This window comes from Myodes glareolus, chromosome 7 (genome assembly GCF_982192425.1).
Source record: "Myodes glareolus chromosome 7, mMyoGla1.1, whole genome shotgun sequence".
Taxonomy (NCBI): Eukaryota; Metazoa; Chordata; class Mammalia; order Rodentia; family Cricetidae; genus Myodes; species Myodes glareolus.
The window spans coordinates 82396700-82414792 of NC_142032.1; the positions used below are offsets into that span (position 1 = coordinate 82396700).

Below are 18093 nucleotides of genomic sequence, written 5' to 3' on the forward strand. Positions count from 1 at the left end.
ATCTATGTGTATATCCCAGGGATATCACCGTCTATGTGTATATCCCAGGGATATCACCGTCTATGTGTCTATCCCAGGGACAATAGCAGCAGCTGCTGCCTTCCAGGACCGAGCTGAGGGACAGATACCTCACATAATACTGTGACATGCAAAGTGCCATGGCTGGCTCTGTTCACACCTCTGTTTCCAGGGTCCGGCCCACAATGCAGCAGCACACAGACATTTGGCAAATATTTGTTGAATAAACTGTGGTATGTGATAAGGACATCGGGAAGAGATAAACTGGGGGTAGAGGTGAGGCAGGGAAGGTGTCTCAGCCAAGCCAGGGTCTGAGGAGACTCAAAGGCTGAGGAAGAGGTGGTGGAGTCTAGTGGGTGGGAGAGGGAAGGGTATATCCTGACGGGAGCATCGCACCACCAAAGGCTTGGAGGGGAACAGGGGCTCTGAGCAGGCACCACAGGCTCTATATACTGTGTGGATCAGAGCTGAGGCCACAGGCAGAGAGCAGAGCAAACAGGCTGCAGCCAGGCCCTGTTCTGAAGGGAGAGGCCTCACCCCATGCTGTGAGGACATAGTGTTTCCAAGTGACTGTCTTGGGCAGATGCAGCCCAGACAGGAGCAGGAGACTATTAAGGTGTGGCCAGTCCCCTCCTGCAGACTAAACTCTGGGCTGTCACCTCTGTCCACTTCATTTGCTGGTGATGCCTGTCACCCAGAAAGACTGTGGACAATTTAGTAATCTCTAGTTCCAGAGCAAGAGTCCCCTCTATGAACATTTTCTGGGATAGGAGTCATGAATGCAGAGGCCAGCAAGCAAGCCTTTGGAAATGACTGGGAGACAGCTAGGGACATTCACGGTCCCTTGCGGTGTTAGGTACTCTGGAGACTTGGACTTAGGAGCTCCACGACAGACTGGACATTATATCTAGAAGAGGAGAGGTAGGAAAAATGGCTCCACTTAGTAAAGTATTAACTGCCAAAGCGTGAGGACCCGAGATTAGGCTCCTAGCATCCGTGAGTCTACTTGCCCACTCCCCCACATCACGTGACCATTCGCTTACTCCATCAAATCATATGACTCACTTCCAGAATAAGGGAAGGCAATACCCAAGTGAGGAGAATGGTGCCCTGTGTGCTGTAACCCGGCTACTATGCTCCACCAGTTGTGATTCCTTACAGGCGTCAGGCGTCCTCCGGAGCAAACTTCTCCCAGCCCATCACCCCTGCTAAGATCAAGCAGGTCCACCCACATCAAAAGCTTCCCCTGAGACAACCAACCAGTGCTCTAAAGCACTCAAGGTCACCCCCTCACAGAAGTCGGAGAAATGGTCCTACCAAAGAGGTTCCGTGTTCAATGCCACCTGTCCTCCTGAATGGAGTCCTTGACAGGAAAATGGATGAAATCAGAACAAAGCAGGTTGCTTCCTCCCTAGAGATGCAACCTTGCATTCTTAGCTGTTTGCTTTTGCCGTGCTGGGGATCTGACCCAGGACCCTTATGTGCTAGGGCTATGAAGCTCTACCACTGACCTATATCATGTTCATTTTCTTAGTTTTGACAGATTACAATTGAGAGGCAGAATGTTAAGGAAAGAGATCACTGGTCAAGGGATCAGAGTCTTATGGGCTGGTTTTGGCAGGGTGTGTGCATGGGGTTTATATGTGTGTTGTGTGTGTGTGTGTGTGTGTGTGTGTATGTGTGTGTATGGTGCATGTGTGCACATGCACACGTGCATATGTGTGTGTTGTATGTCTGGAGTCAGCCCGTCAGCTCGCAAGCCCCAGTGATCTTCCTGCCTCTGTCCCTAGTGCTGAGGCTGCAGGAATGAGTAGCCATGCCCAGCTTTTTTAAATGGGTTCCAGGGACACAAATTCAAGTCCTCTTGCTTGCATAGATGTAATGTTATCCTCTGAGCCATTTATTCAGTGCCCTGTCTGCCACTTTTCAACAAATACGAAGGAATTCCATAATCAGCTTGGTTTTTGAAATGAGGTGAGAGCGCGTCCTGGGTCCCAGGCACAGCTCCGGTCCCTCACTGCTGGCCTACTTGTTCAGTCCCCACGGGAGCCGCCCATTTTCAGATAAGGAAACGGACACATAGAGAAGCTAAGGGACTTTCTGATCTGTCGTTTATGGTGCAGTCACTGCCAAGATGCAGACGTTTTTTGTGAAGGCCCTTGTAGGAAGTGGGTGAAGTCTTGAGGGAATGCATGCTTTGACATGGGCACAGCCTTGTCAGGTACCCCAGTGACGCAGAATCATGGGGGTGGCCAAGCCTTCCCTGGGTGAGGTCCAGAAGGACAGACAGCCTTCCTCAGGGTTGAGTGCAAATGTTGACCGTGTGCAGAAAATCCCACCATAGCTTTCTCCCCCTGAAGAGCAGGCCTGAAGACTTCTTCCCGACAGAGACTGCTCCTACCATGATCAGCTAAACATATCTCCTTGATCTAGCTGTCATAAGCCAGACCTTCTTCTCTATCTGTATGTAATAACCCTACCTCCTTGTTCAGTTGTATGTAATAATCTCCCTCCTTGTTCACCCGTATGTAATAACCTCACCTCCATGTTCTGCTGTATGTAATAAGCCATCTCCTTGTTCAGTTGTATTTCATAATCCCGCCTCCCTGCTCAGCTGTACATCCTGAAGATGCTGAGCCTCCAGGGTGCTGCGGCTTCTCCATTCGAGAGCCCACACCACACGATAGCAGCTTTTTCGTGTCTGTATCTGTTCTTTCTTTATTCCTTCACTTCCCCAGTGAGGTCAGTCCTTGAAGCCATGTGAGATCATGGCAGATCTTTACAGGAAACACCATGACACTGGAGGCTAAGCCCTCGGACACCAAAGTGAAGGCTAAGGCCAGAATTCAGGATCAGGAATGAATGGCTGCTGGATTTTGACTACAGCATTCAGAGGAGTCCCGTGTCCCTCACCCCCACCCCGCCCACTTAGCTTCTGTTGAGGCCCAGAGGAGGGCTTAAGAAAAGGAAGGTGTCTTTTATTGATCCTAAGGACAAGCTTAAGAGACACAAGGTTAAGCTGGCTGTTCTGAAACACTGCACAGTGACGATGGCACAGTTGGTCACCTTGGTGGAGATGACTGGTGCTTTCGCTGGTAGTCACTTGGACAGACATTGCTAAGGCAAGTGTTGTCTGACTGACAATTGCATATGAATTAACACAAGGATAGGAAGCGATGAGGGAGAGAGAGACAGACAGAGACATAGACAGAGAGAGAGAGAGAGAGAGAGAAAAGGAGAGCGAGGGAGAGAGAGAGACAGGCAGAGAGAGAGAAGCTAAGTGATGGGGGGGGGTGTCTGAACACACAAGTGCTGGCTGATGTTCTAATCTAGACTGCGTGATGTCTCAGCGTAGATCGGATGCATGCTCCTAACTCTGAATCTTTCCTTGGAGGAGCATTCATATGGCCAAGAGAGGGCACAGAACCAGAGAGCAAGGAGGCCAGGGATAGCAGCGTCAAGAGCCCAGGACAGAGGAAGGCAAAGGCACAGTTCCATTCAGTTCCCACTCAGGAAGCTGGGGAGTAAGGGACAGCCCAGATGCTGGTTGGCTACGGTTTCGTGACAAGGTGGCTGGGTGGCCCCTTTTGTTCAGAGGCTTGGCTTGGGAAATTTGAAAGGAGTGGGTGGGGAGGGTGACTTCAGATAGCTTTGTTTTCTTTCTTTTTGTTCTTTTCCTTTCCGCTCCCCTATCCTCCCATCCCCGCCCCATCTCTCTTTCTTCCCAGGGTCTCACACAGCACAGCCTTGAACTCCTGCTCCCTTGTCTCCCCTGCAGGGACTACAGGCACCTGCCGCCATGCCTGGGTGTCTGAGCTCCATCTTCTATGAGTTATAGAGGCCTCTGATTCTGCCACTCACCTGTGGTGTGACTTAACCTCTTTGAGACAAGTGGGAAGATAGTACCCTTCATGGCTTGTTACTGGGATGAATTATAATTTTGTATATGAGAAGTGCTCAGAATATAGAGTTTGACCCATAGAAGGTCCAGTAAACATTGCATCATGACTGAATTTGAATTCCTTATCAAATGTGGGTTTAGTAATAAGAATAACTAGTTGAAATCCAACCTGCCTCAAGGCAAGACGGTCCTGTCAATGGGGTATCACCATGCCATTATAACAACCATGGGGACCACCATCTTTCTGATTTGCATTATGGGACACTGGTTCTATATTGCATGGTGTGTGTGTGTGTGTGTGTGTGTAGCCAAGGAATTCTTGGTCCTCCTGTCTCTGCCTCCTGAGGGCCAAGACCACAGGCTTGTGCCATCACATTTGGTTTGATTGGCAACTCTGTGTGCAAGATGCCTGCCCAGGACACCTGAGTAGACAGGAGGGCAGAGGATCTGCAGCTCTCAGCCGAGGCTTGGCTGAGTCTGTGGAAAGTTCAGGGCCAAGCCTACGGTCCCTGGAAAATGAACCTGGATGCAAGCCATACGCCCAAGCATGAGATTTAGGAAGGTGACCCTGTGCAGCCGCAGAATTGGGAACTGAAGTGAGAGCTCAGACCAGGAGGACACAGTCCCTATGTCCAGGTAAAGGAGACAGGCTTCTGTGGTCAAGCTGGAAGATAGCCTAGACTTCCTGGGTCGTTGTCACCAACTGCCACTCTCTCACCATGAAGGTGCATTATAGGGAAGAGGAGGCTCTCCAGCCCTCACACTCTGTGTGCCAGTGTGGAACTAGCTATACCCCCTTCTCAGTGACTGGAAGTGGCAGGTAAAAGGATTGTCCCGTTTTAGAGAAAAGAAAACAAAAGCCAGACAATGCCAGGTGCCCACCCAGATAAGCCATCAGGTGGTTGTACCATCCCCCAGCTGTTGGGAATTGCAGGCTAATGACCCAAGGCTGCCCCTGTTCCTGGGGTGGCCAACAGCCAAGTCTGACTGCTGGGGACATTATAAATGACCTAGACCCTCTGCCAATGGCACAGCTCTGTGTTTTTATTTGTGCACACAGCAGCTCTTCTCCTGACTCAGGCCAAGCCCAGGCTTCCCCCAAAGTCATCACATCCTTGCCTAATTTATCTGCCTTCCTTATCTGCCCTTCCTTACTGACTTGAGCCTGTCTCAGACCCGCCTCCAACAAGCTGCAACAAGACACCCGAGGCACAGACCAGCCTGCGTGCCGTAAACAGCTACTCGAGAGCTGGGTGGGTCTGACCCCTAGCAGGCCAGGCTCCTAACTCATCCTGTCTGTTAGAGCAGGGGCCAGGAGCTGCTCTCACCGATAGCTGCAGGGCTCTGTTCCGAAGAGGCAGGCTAGGATTATGCGATCAGGGGCATAGCCCATCCCCACCAGGTCCTTCCGGGGCACTTGGGAGAAGATGTTGGTGGCCTGCAGGATGTACCACTCGGTCACGGCCTGGGTGGCGCTGGTGAAGTTCCGGAAAGTGCACACAGTCCCGTTGGCGCTGCACTGTGGAAGGGAAGAGGAGCTCCTGAAGACAGCAAGGCCACCGCTCTGAAGAACCCAGGAGGGAAGGGCAGCAGCACCATATCAGCTGCCCCGTGGCTTCACCCTGGTGGCAGGAAATGCGCTAGAATCCTAACTCACCCATACCCAGGGGCAACTCCAGGCTGGGCATACACAGCCACCACTGGTACTCTTAGGCATGAACATGGAACACATGTACAGAAATATGGCTCCCCTCCGACACATGTACAGACACATTACACATACAGAGGCATACAAAGACACACACTCACACACAGGGGTAAACACACATACATACTCAAACACACATAGGTACAGACACATATGGACACACAAGCACACACACACTCAGGTACACAAACACACACATGCACGCACATTCAGATACACAAACACACTTGGGTACACAGACACACAAATCATACATGGGTACACACACATACACAGACACACTCAAACACATATGACTACACATACGATACACAAACACATATGGTCACACACAGATATACTCTCACACACAGGCGCGCGCGCGCACACACACACACACACACACACATATAGGGACAAACATGGACATTACGCTCGCCCTAAGAGCTGGTGAGCATAGAGGCTTGGACTGAATTTTCAGATGGGTAGCCTGTGACCACACCATAAGTGTGGCATCCACTCCTGGGCTCCGGGCCATTTGCTGGTGTGAGTGGGGGCTTTGGAGGCTGTGAGCAAGTGCTAGTGCAAGGCAAACAGTTGCCCCTGACCCTGCACACCTGACCCTTGTTAATGCCAAGGCTGACCCTCAGAGTAACCAGGGACGCTGCTGACAAGGCAGGCCTCAGGGCCCTGAACTGCATCCTTGGGCTCTCCAGGGGTGACATCTGGATCATGGTCTGGCTTGTGACAGAGCTCTGGGAGATCCCAGATGAGGCTTTCTCCTCCTCCTGGGGTGGTACGAGCTGGTAGCACCTCAGCCTTAATGTGGGCAGTGGTTTCTTGGTCTCTGACTGCGCCCTCCCTACTCAATCCTTATGAAACTGATACATCGCTGCCAACTCCAGAGCATGTGATCCAGGACTGGCCAATCACTGGAGGCGGTCCTGTAGCTGAGACGTGACCAGGGGAGTTAGTCCAAGGCGTTTGACTGGCTCTATTGAGAAAGAACTGTGGGGAGAGCTTGCTGTGATGTCGGCAGGGAGGACACAAGGCCTGAGCTGAGATGAAGGGCAATGAGTTCTCATAAAAGCACCTGAGTTCCTGGATCTAGGCATGCCTGGACCCGGATGAGTTCCTGACATCTTTGTGACGTGTGCCAATGGCTCCCTGCCTTGCAGAAACTTGTCTGAACTGTGTCACCCTCGTCCCAGGGTCTCGGCCAACACACCAGCCATTCCTACTTTTTAAAGAGCGCTTGCAAGGCTCAGGGAATCTTCCGGTTGGTAAAGTGCTGGTAGCATTAGCAGGAGAACCCGCGTTGGATCCTCAGAACTCACATGAGAAACCCAGACAAGGGCTGAAGAGCTGGCTCAGAGGCTAAGAGCACTTGTTCTTCGAGAAGACACAGGTTTGATTCCAGGCACCCTATGGTGGCTCACAACCATCTATACCCCCAGTTCCAGGGGATCCAGCACCCTCTTCAGACCTCCATAGGTACCAGGCACATACATGATACATAGACATACACACAAGCAAAAACACTCATATACATAAAAAAATAAATTGAAAAATAATTAAAAATACGGTGAAATAGGGTTTTTTGTAAACTCAGAACTGTGGAGGTAGAGACAGGCAGATTCCCCAGGCTTGCTGGTTAGTTAGCCTTGCCTAAGGAGAAATGACGTCTGAGGTTGTCCTCTAACCCCCACCCCATCCCTGACAGGTACACCTGCAAATACACCCACACACCCCCTTAGTCCTTTGCAGATGTACAAAACAGGCTTGGTTCCTCTCAGCAAATCTTAGATTATTAATGAAAATAGATTGTCACCAACCTCTCTGGAGGGCCGTGGCCTGGGATTGGGGAACTTACCAGCTTCATGGCCACCTTGCACCCCTGGGCATTGCAGGTGCTTCCTGGGGCTGCACTGCTGCTGTTGTGGCTGTCCCCAAACAAGTCGAGGACCAGTGGATGGTCAGGGTTCCGTTCATCAATGAAGACCAGGGGTGTGTGGTTCCAGATGGTAAAGTTGAGGGTACTGGTGGTGTTGGTGTGACCAGTCCCCGGAGCCAGAATCTTGTCTAAGACAGCCTCCATCAGCTCGTCCAGGTCCTTCAACAAGGGCTTGACTTTGGGGTACCTAAGTGGGCAGAGGTTGGGTCAGGTGGGCAAGGGGCCACCACAGAAAGAGTGCACAGAATGGGAAAAGATCTTCACCAACCCCACATCAGACAGAGGGCTGATTTCCAAAATATACAAAGAACTCAAGAAATTGGTCATCAAAAACAAATAATTCAATAAAAAATGGGGTACAGACATAAATAGAGAACTCTCAACAGAGGAACCTAAAATGGCTGAAAGATACTTAAGGAAATACTCAACATGTTCAGTCATCAGAGAAATGCAAATCAAGACAACTCTGAGATTCTATCTTACACCTGTCAGAATGGCCAAGATCAAAAACACTGATGACAGCTTATGCTGGAGAGGATGTGGGGTAAAGTGAACATTTCTGCATTGCTGGTGGGAATACAAATTGGTACAGCCACTTTGGAAATCAGTATGGCAATTTCTCAGAAAATTAGGAAACAACCTTCCTCAAGACCCTGCAATATAACTTTTGGGTATATATCCAAAGGATACTCAATCGTGCCACAAGGACGTGTGCTCAACTATGTTCAAAGCAGTTTTGTTTGTCATAACTAGAACCTGAAAACAACCTAAATGCCCTCAACCGAAGAATGGATAAGGAAAATGTGGTACAATAACACAATGGAATACTACACGGCAGAAAAAAATGACATTTTTTCTTGAAATTTGTGGGCAAAAAGATCTAGAAAACATCATATTGAGTGAGGTAACCCAGACCCAGAAAGACAAATATCATATGTATCACTCATAAGTGGCTTTTAGACATAAAAGCAAACAAAACCAGCCTACAATTTATAATCCCAAAGAACCTTGACAACAATGAGGCCCTTAAGAGGGCCATACATGGATCTAATCTACATGGGAAGTAGAAAAAGACAAGATCTCCCTAGTAAACTGGGAGGGTAGAAGGGGAGGGGACAGGAAGGGAGAGGAATGGAGAAAAATATATAGCTCAATAAAAACAATTAAAAAAAAGTTTCCCTCAGAAAGAATTGCTATGGTTTCTAATATTATTGTTTTAATAATCTCTCTCTCTGTGTGTATATGTGTGTGTGTACTACATGTAGGGTGTGCCAATGGAGGCCAGAAGAGGGCATTTGATTCCCTGGGGCTAGAATTATTCTCAGTTGTGAGCACCCAGTGTAGGTGCTGGGAACAAACTTGGGCCCACTGCAAACTTTCTTAACCATTGGGCCATCTCGCCAGCCTCGGCTGTGTTTTTTTTCAGAATGTGAAAACTGATTACTGTTTCCATTGTCAAATTTTATGACCTTGGTCTTTCCTGCTTGCATTTGTACAGAGCCAAAAGGAAATCATCAGCTATTTCAACAACTTTAAAGCGGACTCCAGGAATCTCACCTACAGCATTACCCTTCCAACTAAATCCATCTACCAGAACTTCATTGTTTTCAAGGATGTTCAAGCAGCCGTCCTTGGGCATGAAAGCTGTGATCTTGCTATTCTTGATGAGCTACACCCTGACACACTTCCTGAGAGCAGAAACATGGAACCCGTCACAAATTTGCATGTCATCCTTGCGCAGGGACCATGCTAATTTTCTCTGTGTTGCTCCAGTTTGAGGATATGTGCTGCTGAAGCCAGCACAGTCTCTGCTGTTTCTTAGACTAGGTCTCACTTGGAGTCCGAGCTTGCCCCGACCTCAAGATCTTCCTGCCTCAGCCTCCTAGGTCTTGGGATTGCAGGCTGCTCGAGCCAGGTGGTTAATGCCTTGGGCTCTCTTAGGTTCCCAAGGGTTACTCAAGCAGAGGAAACCCTCTTAAAAAGATGGACCTTCTAGGGCCTGGGGCAGTGGCTCAGTGGTTAAAGTGCTCAGCAGGAGGACTGAGTTAGGTCCCCAGCATCCATGTAAACAGATATGCACAGTGGACTGCACTTTAGAGCTGGGAACAAGGAGACCGGCAGTGTCCCTGGAGCTTGCTGGCCAGCCAGGGAGTCCAGTCCCATGGAGAAACGCTGTCTCCAAACGCAACATGTGCTGCTCCCCGAGAAATGACCCCAAGGCTGACCTCTGATCCACACACATGAATGGATGCACACACAAATACCAAAGTCTAAGGAACTTTGGGGGACTGGGAAGGTAACCATAAAGTGTGAACTCCCTTCTAGAACTTTCCTTTGGACAAGATTATCCCCTGTCATTCCATTCTTGAATTTTCCAGGCTGTTTTACTCCCGGGTCTTTGCACACACCACAACCTGAACAGTGCCTCCATCCCTCCTGGCTAGCCTTAGACAGTTTTTACTGACTGACTAGCTGCCTACTAACTAGTCCTGGTTAGGTGAGGGTCTATTTGTCGTCACATCCTGAAGTCTTCTCTTTGTGTAAGAGACAGCATGGCAGAGGGGTTACAAAGTGGTTCTTCCGGAGTCAGACCAGGTTTCTCACCCTGAGTGGTTGACCAGATGTGCTCACCCCTCTGCAGCTGGATTCCCTCACCTGTGAACTGGGATTGCTACAGAAATGCCCGTCTCTGGGAGGGCTGTACACGAAAGAATTGTACCAGTTTCCCCAGGCATGACCAGGCCAACCATTGGGGGAAGTGGGGATGAGCTTCTTGATCATTAAAGTAATAACTCAGTATTTTTTGGAAAAATCTTCTAAGGTTCAGGGATTAAAATTTTTAAAAATGTTACTTTAGTTTATGTTCATGGGTATCTTTCCAGAATGTGTGTATGTATGTATATGGAACACTTTCAAGTACCCGTGGAAGTCAGAAGAAGGTTTCAGGTTCTCTGCACCTGGAGTTATAGATGAACGTGAGCTGCATGTGGGTGCTGGGAACTGAACCTGGTTCCTCTGGAAAAGCAGCAAGTGTTTTTAGCCCCTGAGCTGTCTCTCCAGCCTCCAATGTATCTTTTCTTTTCTTTTTTAAATTTCTGTTTCTGAGTGTTTTGCCTGTATATATGTCTGTGCTCCATGTGCATGCCCTGTACCCAAAGAGGCCAGAAGAGGACATTGTAACATTGTATCCCCTGGAGCTGGAGTTGCAGGCTATTGTGAGCTGTTATATGGGTGCTGGGATTTGAACCTGGGTCCTCTGGAAGAGTAGCTGGTGTTCTTAACTGCTGAGCCATCTCTCCAACTCCAGTATTGAAAACATCCTAATGGTTGTTTCCTCTGCAGGGGGCAGGGACTTGGTTCTGTTTGGTACTACCGTTTCCAGCATACAAACAGTGGCACGCAGTAGATGCTCAATAAACACAAATGCAATTATCTAGACGCAGCATTGCTGACAACAGGAGGCGTCATTTGTACAGTGTGTGTGGTCTTGTGTTTGAGACAGGTTCTGGTTGTGCAGCCCAGGCTGACCTGGAATTCATCATCCTGCTTCAACCTCTGAATGCTGAGGTATAGGTGTGTGCCACCATACCTGCTTTATAGACATGTATGTAGCTGCAGACACGTAAGGGCTGGGAGTTGGCTCAGTTGGTAAACGGTTTGATCTATGAGTATGAGGACCCGAGTTTGGTCCTCAGCACCTATGTGAAGAGGTGTGGCAGAACAAATTTGAAATCCCAGTGTTCTGGAGAGATGTGGATCCCTGGGGCTTGGAAGCCCGCCAGGCTATGCTAATTAGTGAGCCTTGATCATAATGATAAACCCTGAACCTCCTCTCACCGAGGCTCAGGCATCTGCACGGGGAGGGGGCGGGGGAGTCAATGTCTGTAAGGAAACCACATCTGCTGGATGTGACAGCACAGTTGCGCCTGTGAACTCACAGCAAGAGCTGCACGAGATGAAGCCAAGATCCCAGCCTGGAAGGCAGAGGGGGTCGTGAGATCCCACCGCTAGCTGAGTAACTATCAGAAACTGATGGCCGCTGGAGAGGGTAGGTCAGTTTCCTTCAGAAGTTTGGACCCTAAGAGGCGGCCTGTGCTCCAGTAGATGGTCCCACACCCATGCACACCCAGGCAGCACAAAGTAAAACAGAGACAGAGAGGGGGGGAGGGGAAGAGGGAGGGAGGGAAGAGGAGGGAGGGAGGAGAAGGGAGGGAGGGAGTGAGAGGGGGGAGGGGAGGAGGGAGGGAGGGGGAGGGAGAGGGAGAGGGAGCGAGAGAGAGAGAGAGAGAGAGAGAGAGAGAGAGAGAGAGAGAGAGAGAGAGAGAGAGAGAGAGAATGAAGTTGGGAGGATAAAGAGATGGGGAGAGGCTGGAGACGAGGGACTGAGGGGTGGCTAAATAAACTATTTTAAAAAGGAGATGGACAGTGCCTTAGACACACACCAGAGGTTGACCTTTGTTCCACTCCAAAGTTACTTAGATCTAGATACACTGTGACTCTCTCTAAGTGGAGGAAGCTTAAATTTTTTTAAAAAATCTTATATGTTGCAAAAAGTGCAAGAAAAAAGGGAAAGAAAAGAGAAGCAACAAAACAGACTACAGAGAGAAAGGAGAAATGGGAAAGAAAGGAGGAAAGAAAAAAAGGGACGAGTCGAGCTGGCTCTGCTCCGGGGACCACCTACTGGAAGGGGCTGGAATTGCAGACGGTGACCGCCGGGAAGTTCATGGTCTTAAAGCCCATGGAGAGGGAGACGCTGACCTCCCAGCTCAGGTAGGTCTGGATGAAGACGCCCCATTGCCAGCACACCAGGCAGGCGAAGAGCAGCGTGAGCAGGAACCACATGGCCTTCTTTTTGGGGCCCTCGCAGATGATGCGTTTGGGGCCGTGTGTGTTGGTGTTGTTACAGTACCACACGAGAAGCTCCTTGTAGGTGTAGCCCGGGCCCTTCTGCAGCCGGTGCAGGCACTTCAGCAAGTACTTCTTCACTGGCATGGTGGCACCTGCTGGGACATGGGATGCCATCAGACAGGACACTGTTGAGGAAGTCACAGGCCAGGAGACTGGTTACATGGCCCAGTCCTCTCTCCTTCCTTCCTTTTGCCACCCACCATCTACCCTTTCACCCATCTATCCATCCAACAGAAAAACGCTTATTGAGTAACCACAGCATAAATGAACCAGTGTCTCTGGACTCAGTGATGAGCAAATCAGGCAAGGTGTCTATGCCCCGCCCGGCCCTCTGCTCCCCTCCCCCAGCCATGCTGGCCTTGAATTTACTTCTATCCCCCTGTCTCTGCCTCCTACTCACTGTGGGATTACAGGCAAGCACCACCATGCCCATCCTAGTGACTGAGATTTTTTTTGCCCCCAGGGAATGCCCATCATGATGGACCAGTTGCTAAATTTCTCAGCTCAGGTTTCCCATGTATAACATGTTAACACATCTGTTTCTTTCATTTCATTAAAAAATTACCGTATCTTAAAATTTTCATTTTACTTATTGAATTTATGGTGTGCACAAGTGTGCCAGTGCATGCTTGTGGACAACCTTCAGGAGTCGGCTCTCTCTGTGTACCATGTGAGTCTCGGAGAATGAAGTCAGGCCATCAGGTTCAGTAGCAAGAAACTTAATTGCTGAACCATCGTTCTCCTCACGTCCCCTTTCTTCAGAGGAGCTGAGGTTGGAGCTCTATGCATGCTAGGCAAAAGCTCTATCACCAATCTCCATCCCAAGTCCGGCCACAGCTAATATAAGGAACTGCTGAGAAGGTGAAAAAAAAGTCCAAGGGCAGCAGAGGCTATTTCTCTTGGAAGTTGTCCTGACTCTGAGCTGGCATGACACTCGCTCTCTTGTGAGGGTCTCTTCCTGCTGGGGACACTGTGGTGGGCCATTTGGTGCTTGCTGATCCCATCCATACCCCCTCCTCCTTCCCCAATAGTTCAGGAGAACCCTAGCCTCTCCATGAGGGGCCAGTACCATTAACCCTAGGGAATGTATGTCTTCCTTAGCCATTGTTATGTAGACCCCAGAAACTCAATCCGGCCACTTCAGGCTGGAACAACAGAGGAAGAGACCTCCGCTTTAGCTGAGATTTCTGACATAGTAGTTTCTGTCACCACACAATAGAACAAAATCAATATGGGCATGGCAGAGCCTCAAGCCACTAAGATGCCAGATTAGCAGCTGAACCTAACTGTGCCTGAAGCCATTCCTTTGAGGGCTGTGGGACCCAAGATTTTTTTTCTTATGCATGCTGATCCAAATCGGGTCTGTTCTTTGCAACTGTTAGAAGGTTAAGAGGAGCTCATCCCTTTACCCTGTGTTACAGTTACTCACTGAGATGGCTCCTTCCTTAAACTCTCAAGCTTGCTGTGGGAGGGGGGAAGGGCTGCAGCCTTCCCCCAGCTCTCCACTGAACAGCCAAATAGAACATGCCAGGCACCCCTTTCTGCACCGTCTAAGTGTGTCCACGCCTAATCTGGATACAGTGGCACCCTCGTCTTTCCTCCCACAACCAGGGTATCAGGGACCTTGCCATCTCCATCGTCTTCATTCTCCGTGCGAATCAAATTCCATGGCCTCCCAAGCCGTTGTGGCTCTAAGGTGAGCATTTACAGTCTCCTTCAGCTCCAGCACCCCTCAGCGGGTCTGTCCTCTGCTCTCCTAAACTGTATAGCCGCTCGAACTACTGTCAACACACGGACTGTTTCCGGCCATTTGCAGCCGCTTCGGATGTCACTTTCCCCTAACCCATTATTCTCTTGGCGGTAAGCGCGAAGAGAATGAGGCTGGCCTGTCTGGAACACTCCAGCACTCCAAGGCCTCCTAGGAACCAGGGCGTTAGGTTCCACTGAATTGTCGGTGGCAGGAAGAAAGAAACAAAGGGCAGCTCTTGGGTCCTAATCTTTTCCATTCTCATTTAATCCTTCTGGTTCAGTCAAGGAGAAAGTCAGCTCTGTACCAGCCTCTGATCCTCGATAATCTCCCAGCTCAGCAGTGGGGCCTCGGGCTCAGAATACAGTCAGATACAGCATCCGGTTAGAATATGCAACATTTGTGTTTTCACGGAGCTGGTTTGTTTATTTATGTTCTGAGACCACCTTGTCGTTCAGGCTGACCTCGGGCTCCCTACTTACCTGAGAAGGGTCTTGAACTCCTAAGTATTCAACCTCTTGTAGTGCTTGGATTTCAGGTGTATTCTACTATACCTGTCTTGTAATTTATGTTTAATTTAATATAATTTTTTATGGAGCTGGGGAATCAAACTTAGGGCATGCTAGGCAAGTGTTTTGTCATTGAGCTGAATCCTCATCTCTTTATTATTATTGTTGTTGTTATTATTTATTATTAACAGGCAGGGAGACAACACGCTGCTCACTGGACTTACTTTTAGTTTTTAAATCACATTATTTATTATTTTATGTGTGTATGTATGTGTGTGGGGGGCAGGCTTGGCTATTGTTCCTCCAGCACCATCCACCCTGGCTTTTGAGACAGGAACTCCCCTTTACCTAGCACTCTTGGAGCAGGCTAAGATGACTGGTCTCTCTGTCCCCAAGCAGGGCAGTTTCTGCCTCCCTGGTGCTGGGATTACAAGTGTGAGTCACCATATCTAGTTTTTCATGTGGGTTCTTGGGACTGAACTCTGATTCTTGTGCCCTAAGCACTTTACCAACTGAGCACTCTCCCGAATCTTTGCTTTTGTGTGCTGGGCTCACATCTGTAACCCCAGCTTCTCTGGAGGCTAAAGGAGGAGGCTCTGAAGCTTGTGGCCAGTCTGGGCTATGTACTTAGCTCAAAGCTAGCCGGGGAAACTTAGTGAGACCCCATCTCCATCAGTAAACAAAACAGTCAACCAATGGTCGGAGATGTCGCTTACTACTATATTGCTTGTCTAGTATTTGCCATTCTCAGCAAAATGGCACCTTTAAGAAAATGAAGGAACAAACAAGTGGAGAAGACACCTGTGACATTCAAGCGTGACAGAAAACTCGAATGCCAGATATATAGGGACTCTTACAAATCAGAAGGTAAGCAAGAACACGGAGTCAGTTCAGATAACCAACCATAGGTGAATAGAAAAAGAAAATTTGATAGCCCGCCATGGTGGTGAGAGAGGCCAAGGCAGAAGGGTCACAAATTCGAGGCTTACACAGTAAGAGAGTACCTCAAAACAAGACCGAGCAACATATAAACAAGTAAACAAAACTCGAACCAAAACAGAACAAGAAAAAGCAATGGAACATTATTCATCCATAAAAAAGAAAGTAAACTGGGCTATAGAGAGCTGGCTCAGGGGTTAAGGGCACTTGCTGCTTTTCAGGGGACCTAGGTTTGGTTCCCAGCACCCACATGGTGGCTCACAAGCATCTGCAACTCCAGTTTCAAGGGATTTGATGCCTTCTTCTGGCCTCCATAGGCAATGCATGTACAAGGCAGACATATTCATGCAGACAAGCAGACAAGCACCCAGACACATAGCCAGGACTGGGAAGGGCAGCGACGTGGGAGAGTGAGGAGGGACCGCTAGCAGGGGGCAGGAGGAATGACTTTCCATTTCTAGTACGGTGGCTACTAGTTGTTAACAATTAATCGAATATTCAGAAAGGGGTAGAGAGGATTGTGACTGCTACAGCAGACAGAAATAATAAACGTTTGAGGTGACAGACACATCAGTCGCCCTGATTGTTGCCTGTTGTGTTCATGGATGAAAATCCTGTACACACACTGTCAGAGAATGCCTGTGACTGTACCAGTTAACACCTAGAAACACCAAAACACCAAATTCACCTGTTTGAGGTCAGTACCCCTAAGTTACCACAACTAACATTGCCAGCTCCACTTTATTATTTGAACAGAGTAAAAACCATCCTCAGAGCCAGCTCACCTGGCCTTGCCTGGTGGTCCTGGGGGTTGAACCTGTGTCCTCACACATAAACGGGCAAAGGAGGCTGGCCATGGTTCAGTGTGTAAGAGCACTTGTTGTGCTTGAGGACCTCTGTTGAGATTCCCTGAACCCACGTGAAAAACTGGATGTGACCACACATATGCTTGTAACCAGGAGGTCCTATGGACTTGCTAGTTGCCCAGAGCCAGTGAGAGCTCCTCGCTCAGGGGAATAAGGTAAGGCAAGGGGTCATAGAGGGGGACAACTGACATATTCCTTTGGCCTCCTCATGGGTGACCACAAAGGAACATACTGCACACACATGCACACTAGAAACACACACACACACACACACAGAGAGACACACACACACAACACTAATAAGATAGCATAAATGTCAAAAAACTTGAAAAACACAAGATAAAAGAAGATTATGAACACAATAAAAATATATCAGGGTCTTTATTCACTGGGAAAACCAAATCAAACTGCTGTAGGGTACCACGTCCCAACCATGGGAGGGCCGATTGCTCTGGACTGGTAAGGATGTGAAGCAACAGGCATGCCGGGAGCTGTGGTGGAATGGCTTTGGAAAACAGTTGGGAGACTGTCTTAGTCAGGGTTTCTATTGCTCTGATGAAACACTGTGACCAAAGTAAGTTGGGCAGGAAAGGGTTTGTTTGGCTTATACTTCCACATCACTGTTTGCTCATCACTGAAGGAAGTCAGGACAGGAACTCAACCAGGAACCTGGAGGCAGGAGCCGATGCAGAGGCCATGGAGGGGTGCTGCTTACCGGCTTACTCTCATGGCTTGCTCAGTCTGATTTCTTACAGGACCCCCAGACCAGGAATGACACCACCCACAATGGGCTAGGTCTTTCCACACCAGTCTCTAACTAAGAAAATGTCCTATAGGCTTGCCTATAGCAGATCTTATAGAGGCATTCTCTTATTCGGGTTTCCTTCATCTCAGAGGTCTCTAGCTTGTGTCAAGTTGACATAAAATTAGCCATCACAGAGACCTATAAATGTGAATGAGCTGGCAAGGTAGCTCAATGGGTAAAGGTGCCTGTTGTGAAACCAGAAAACCTGAGTTTGCTCCCCAGAACCCACATAGTAAAAGGAGAGATCTGACTCTTTCAAGTTGTTCTGTGACCCCCACATACACACCATGGTGTTTCCAAAACAAAAATTAAAAATGCAATAAAATTAAATTAAACAATTCTCCCTTAAAATTAAGTTGAATGACATCTCACATGATTCATTAAGTCCACTTTTATTTATCAGAGAGAACCTAAAGTGTGTGCATTAGCAAAGGTACCCATGCTTCTTCACGGCAGCCATAGTCACAATAGTCTAAAAGGGGAAACTGCTCAAATTCCTATCCATGCATATCCATGGAATGCTATCCAGCAATAAACAGGAATCAATGATTAATACACAGGTCAACATGGACGGTTATGCTGAGGAAAATGAGCCAGGCACAAAAGAGAAAACCCTGTAAGAGTCCCTCTTAGGAAGTCCCAGCCACGCTGAACTAACTCATTGAGACAGAAAGCAGATTAGAGACTACTGTGTCTCAATGAAAAGGTGGCTAAAAAGTTTCACAGAAGAACATTCTGGAGATGATGGACTTATTCTAG

At 48.7% G+C, this 18093-nt stretch overlaps 1 protein-coding gene and 1 non-coding gene across 3 annotated transcripts in view; both read right to left on the bottom strand.

The window, feature by feature from the left end:
* The window catches only part of Scnn1b (sodium channel epithelial 1 subunit beta), a 62565-nt gene that overhangs the window by 13244 nt on the left and 31228 nt on the right, over positions 1 to 18093 (bottom strand). The window contains exons 2-4 of one of the 2 annotated variants that reach the window (XM_087908495.1): positions 12242 to 12560; positions 7480 to 7747; positions 5248 to 5438 (exon numbers count right to left, since the gene is read on the bottom strand). In XM_087908495.1, coding sequence (XP_087764621.1) covers positions 5248 to 5438; positions 7480 to 7747; positions 12242 to 12552 — 770 coding nt within the window. In that variant the 5' untranslated portion in view covers positions 12553 to 12560. Of the gene's footprint in view, positions 1 to 5247; positions 5439 to 7479; positions 7748 to 12241; positions 12564 to 18093 lie in introns of both variants that reach the window. The other variant, XM_087908496.1, reaches the window with a different exon arrangement.
* LOC125417232 (U6 spliceosomal RNA) lies at positions 9257 to 9363 on the bottom strand. Its single transcript, XR_007237083.2, has one exon. It is a non-coding gene; the product is annotated as a U6 spliceosomal RNA (small nuclear RNA).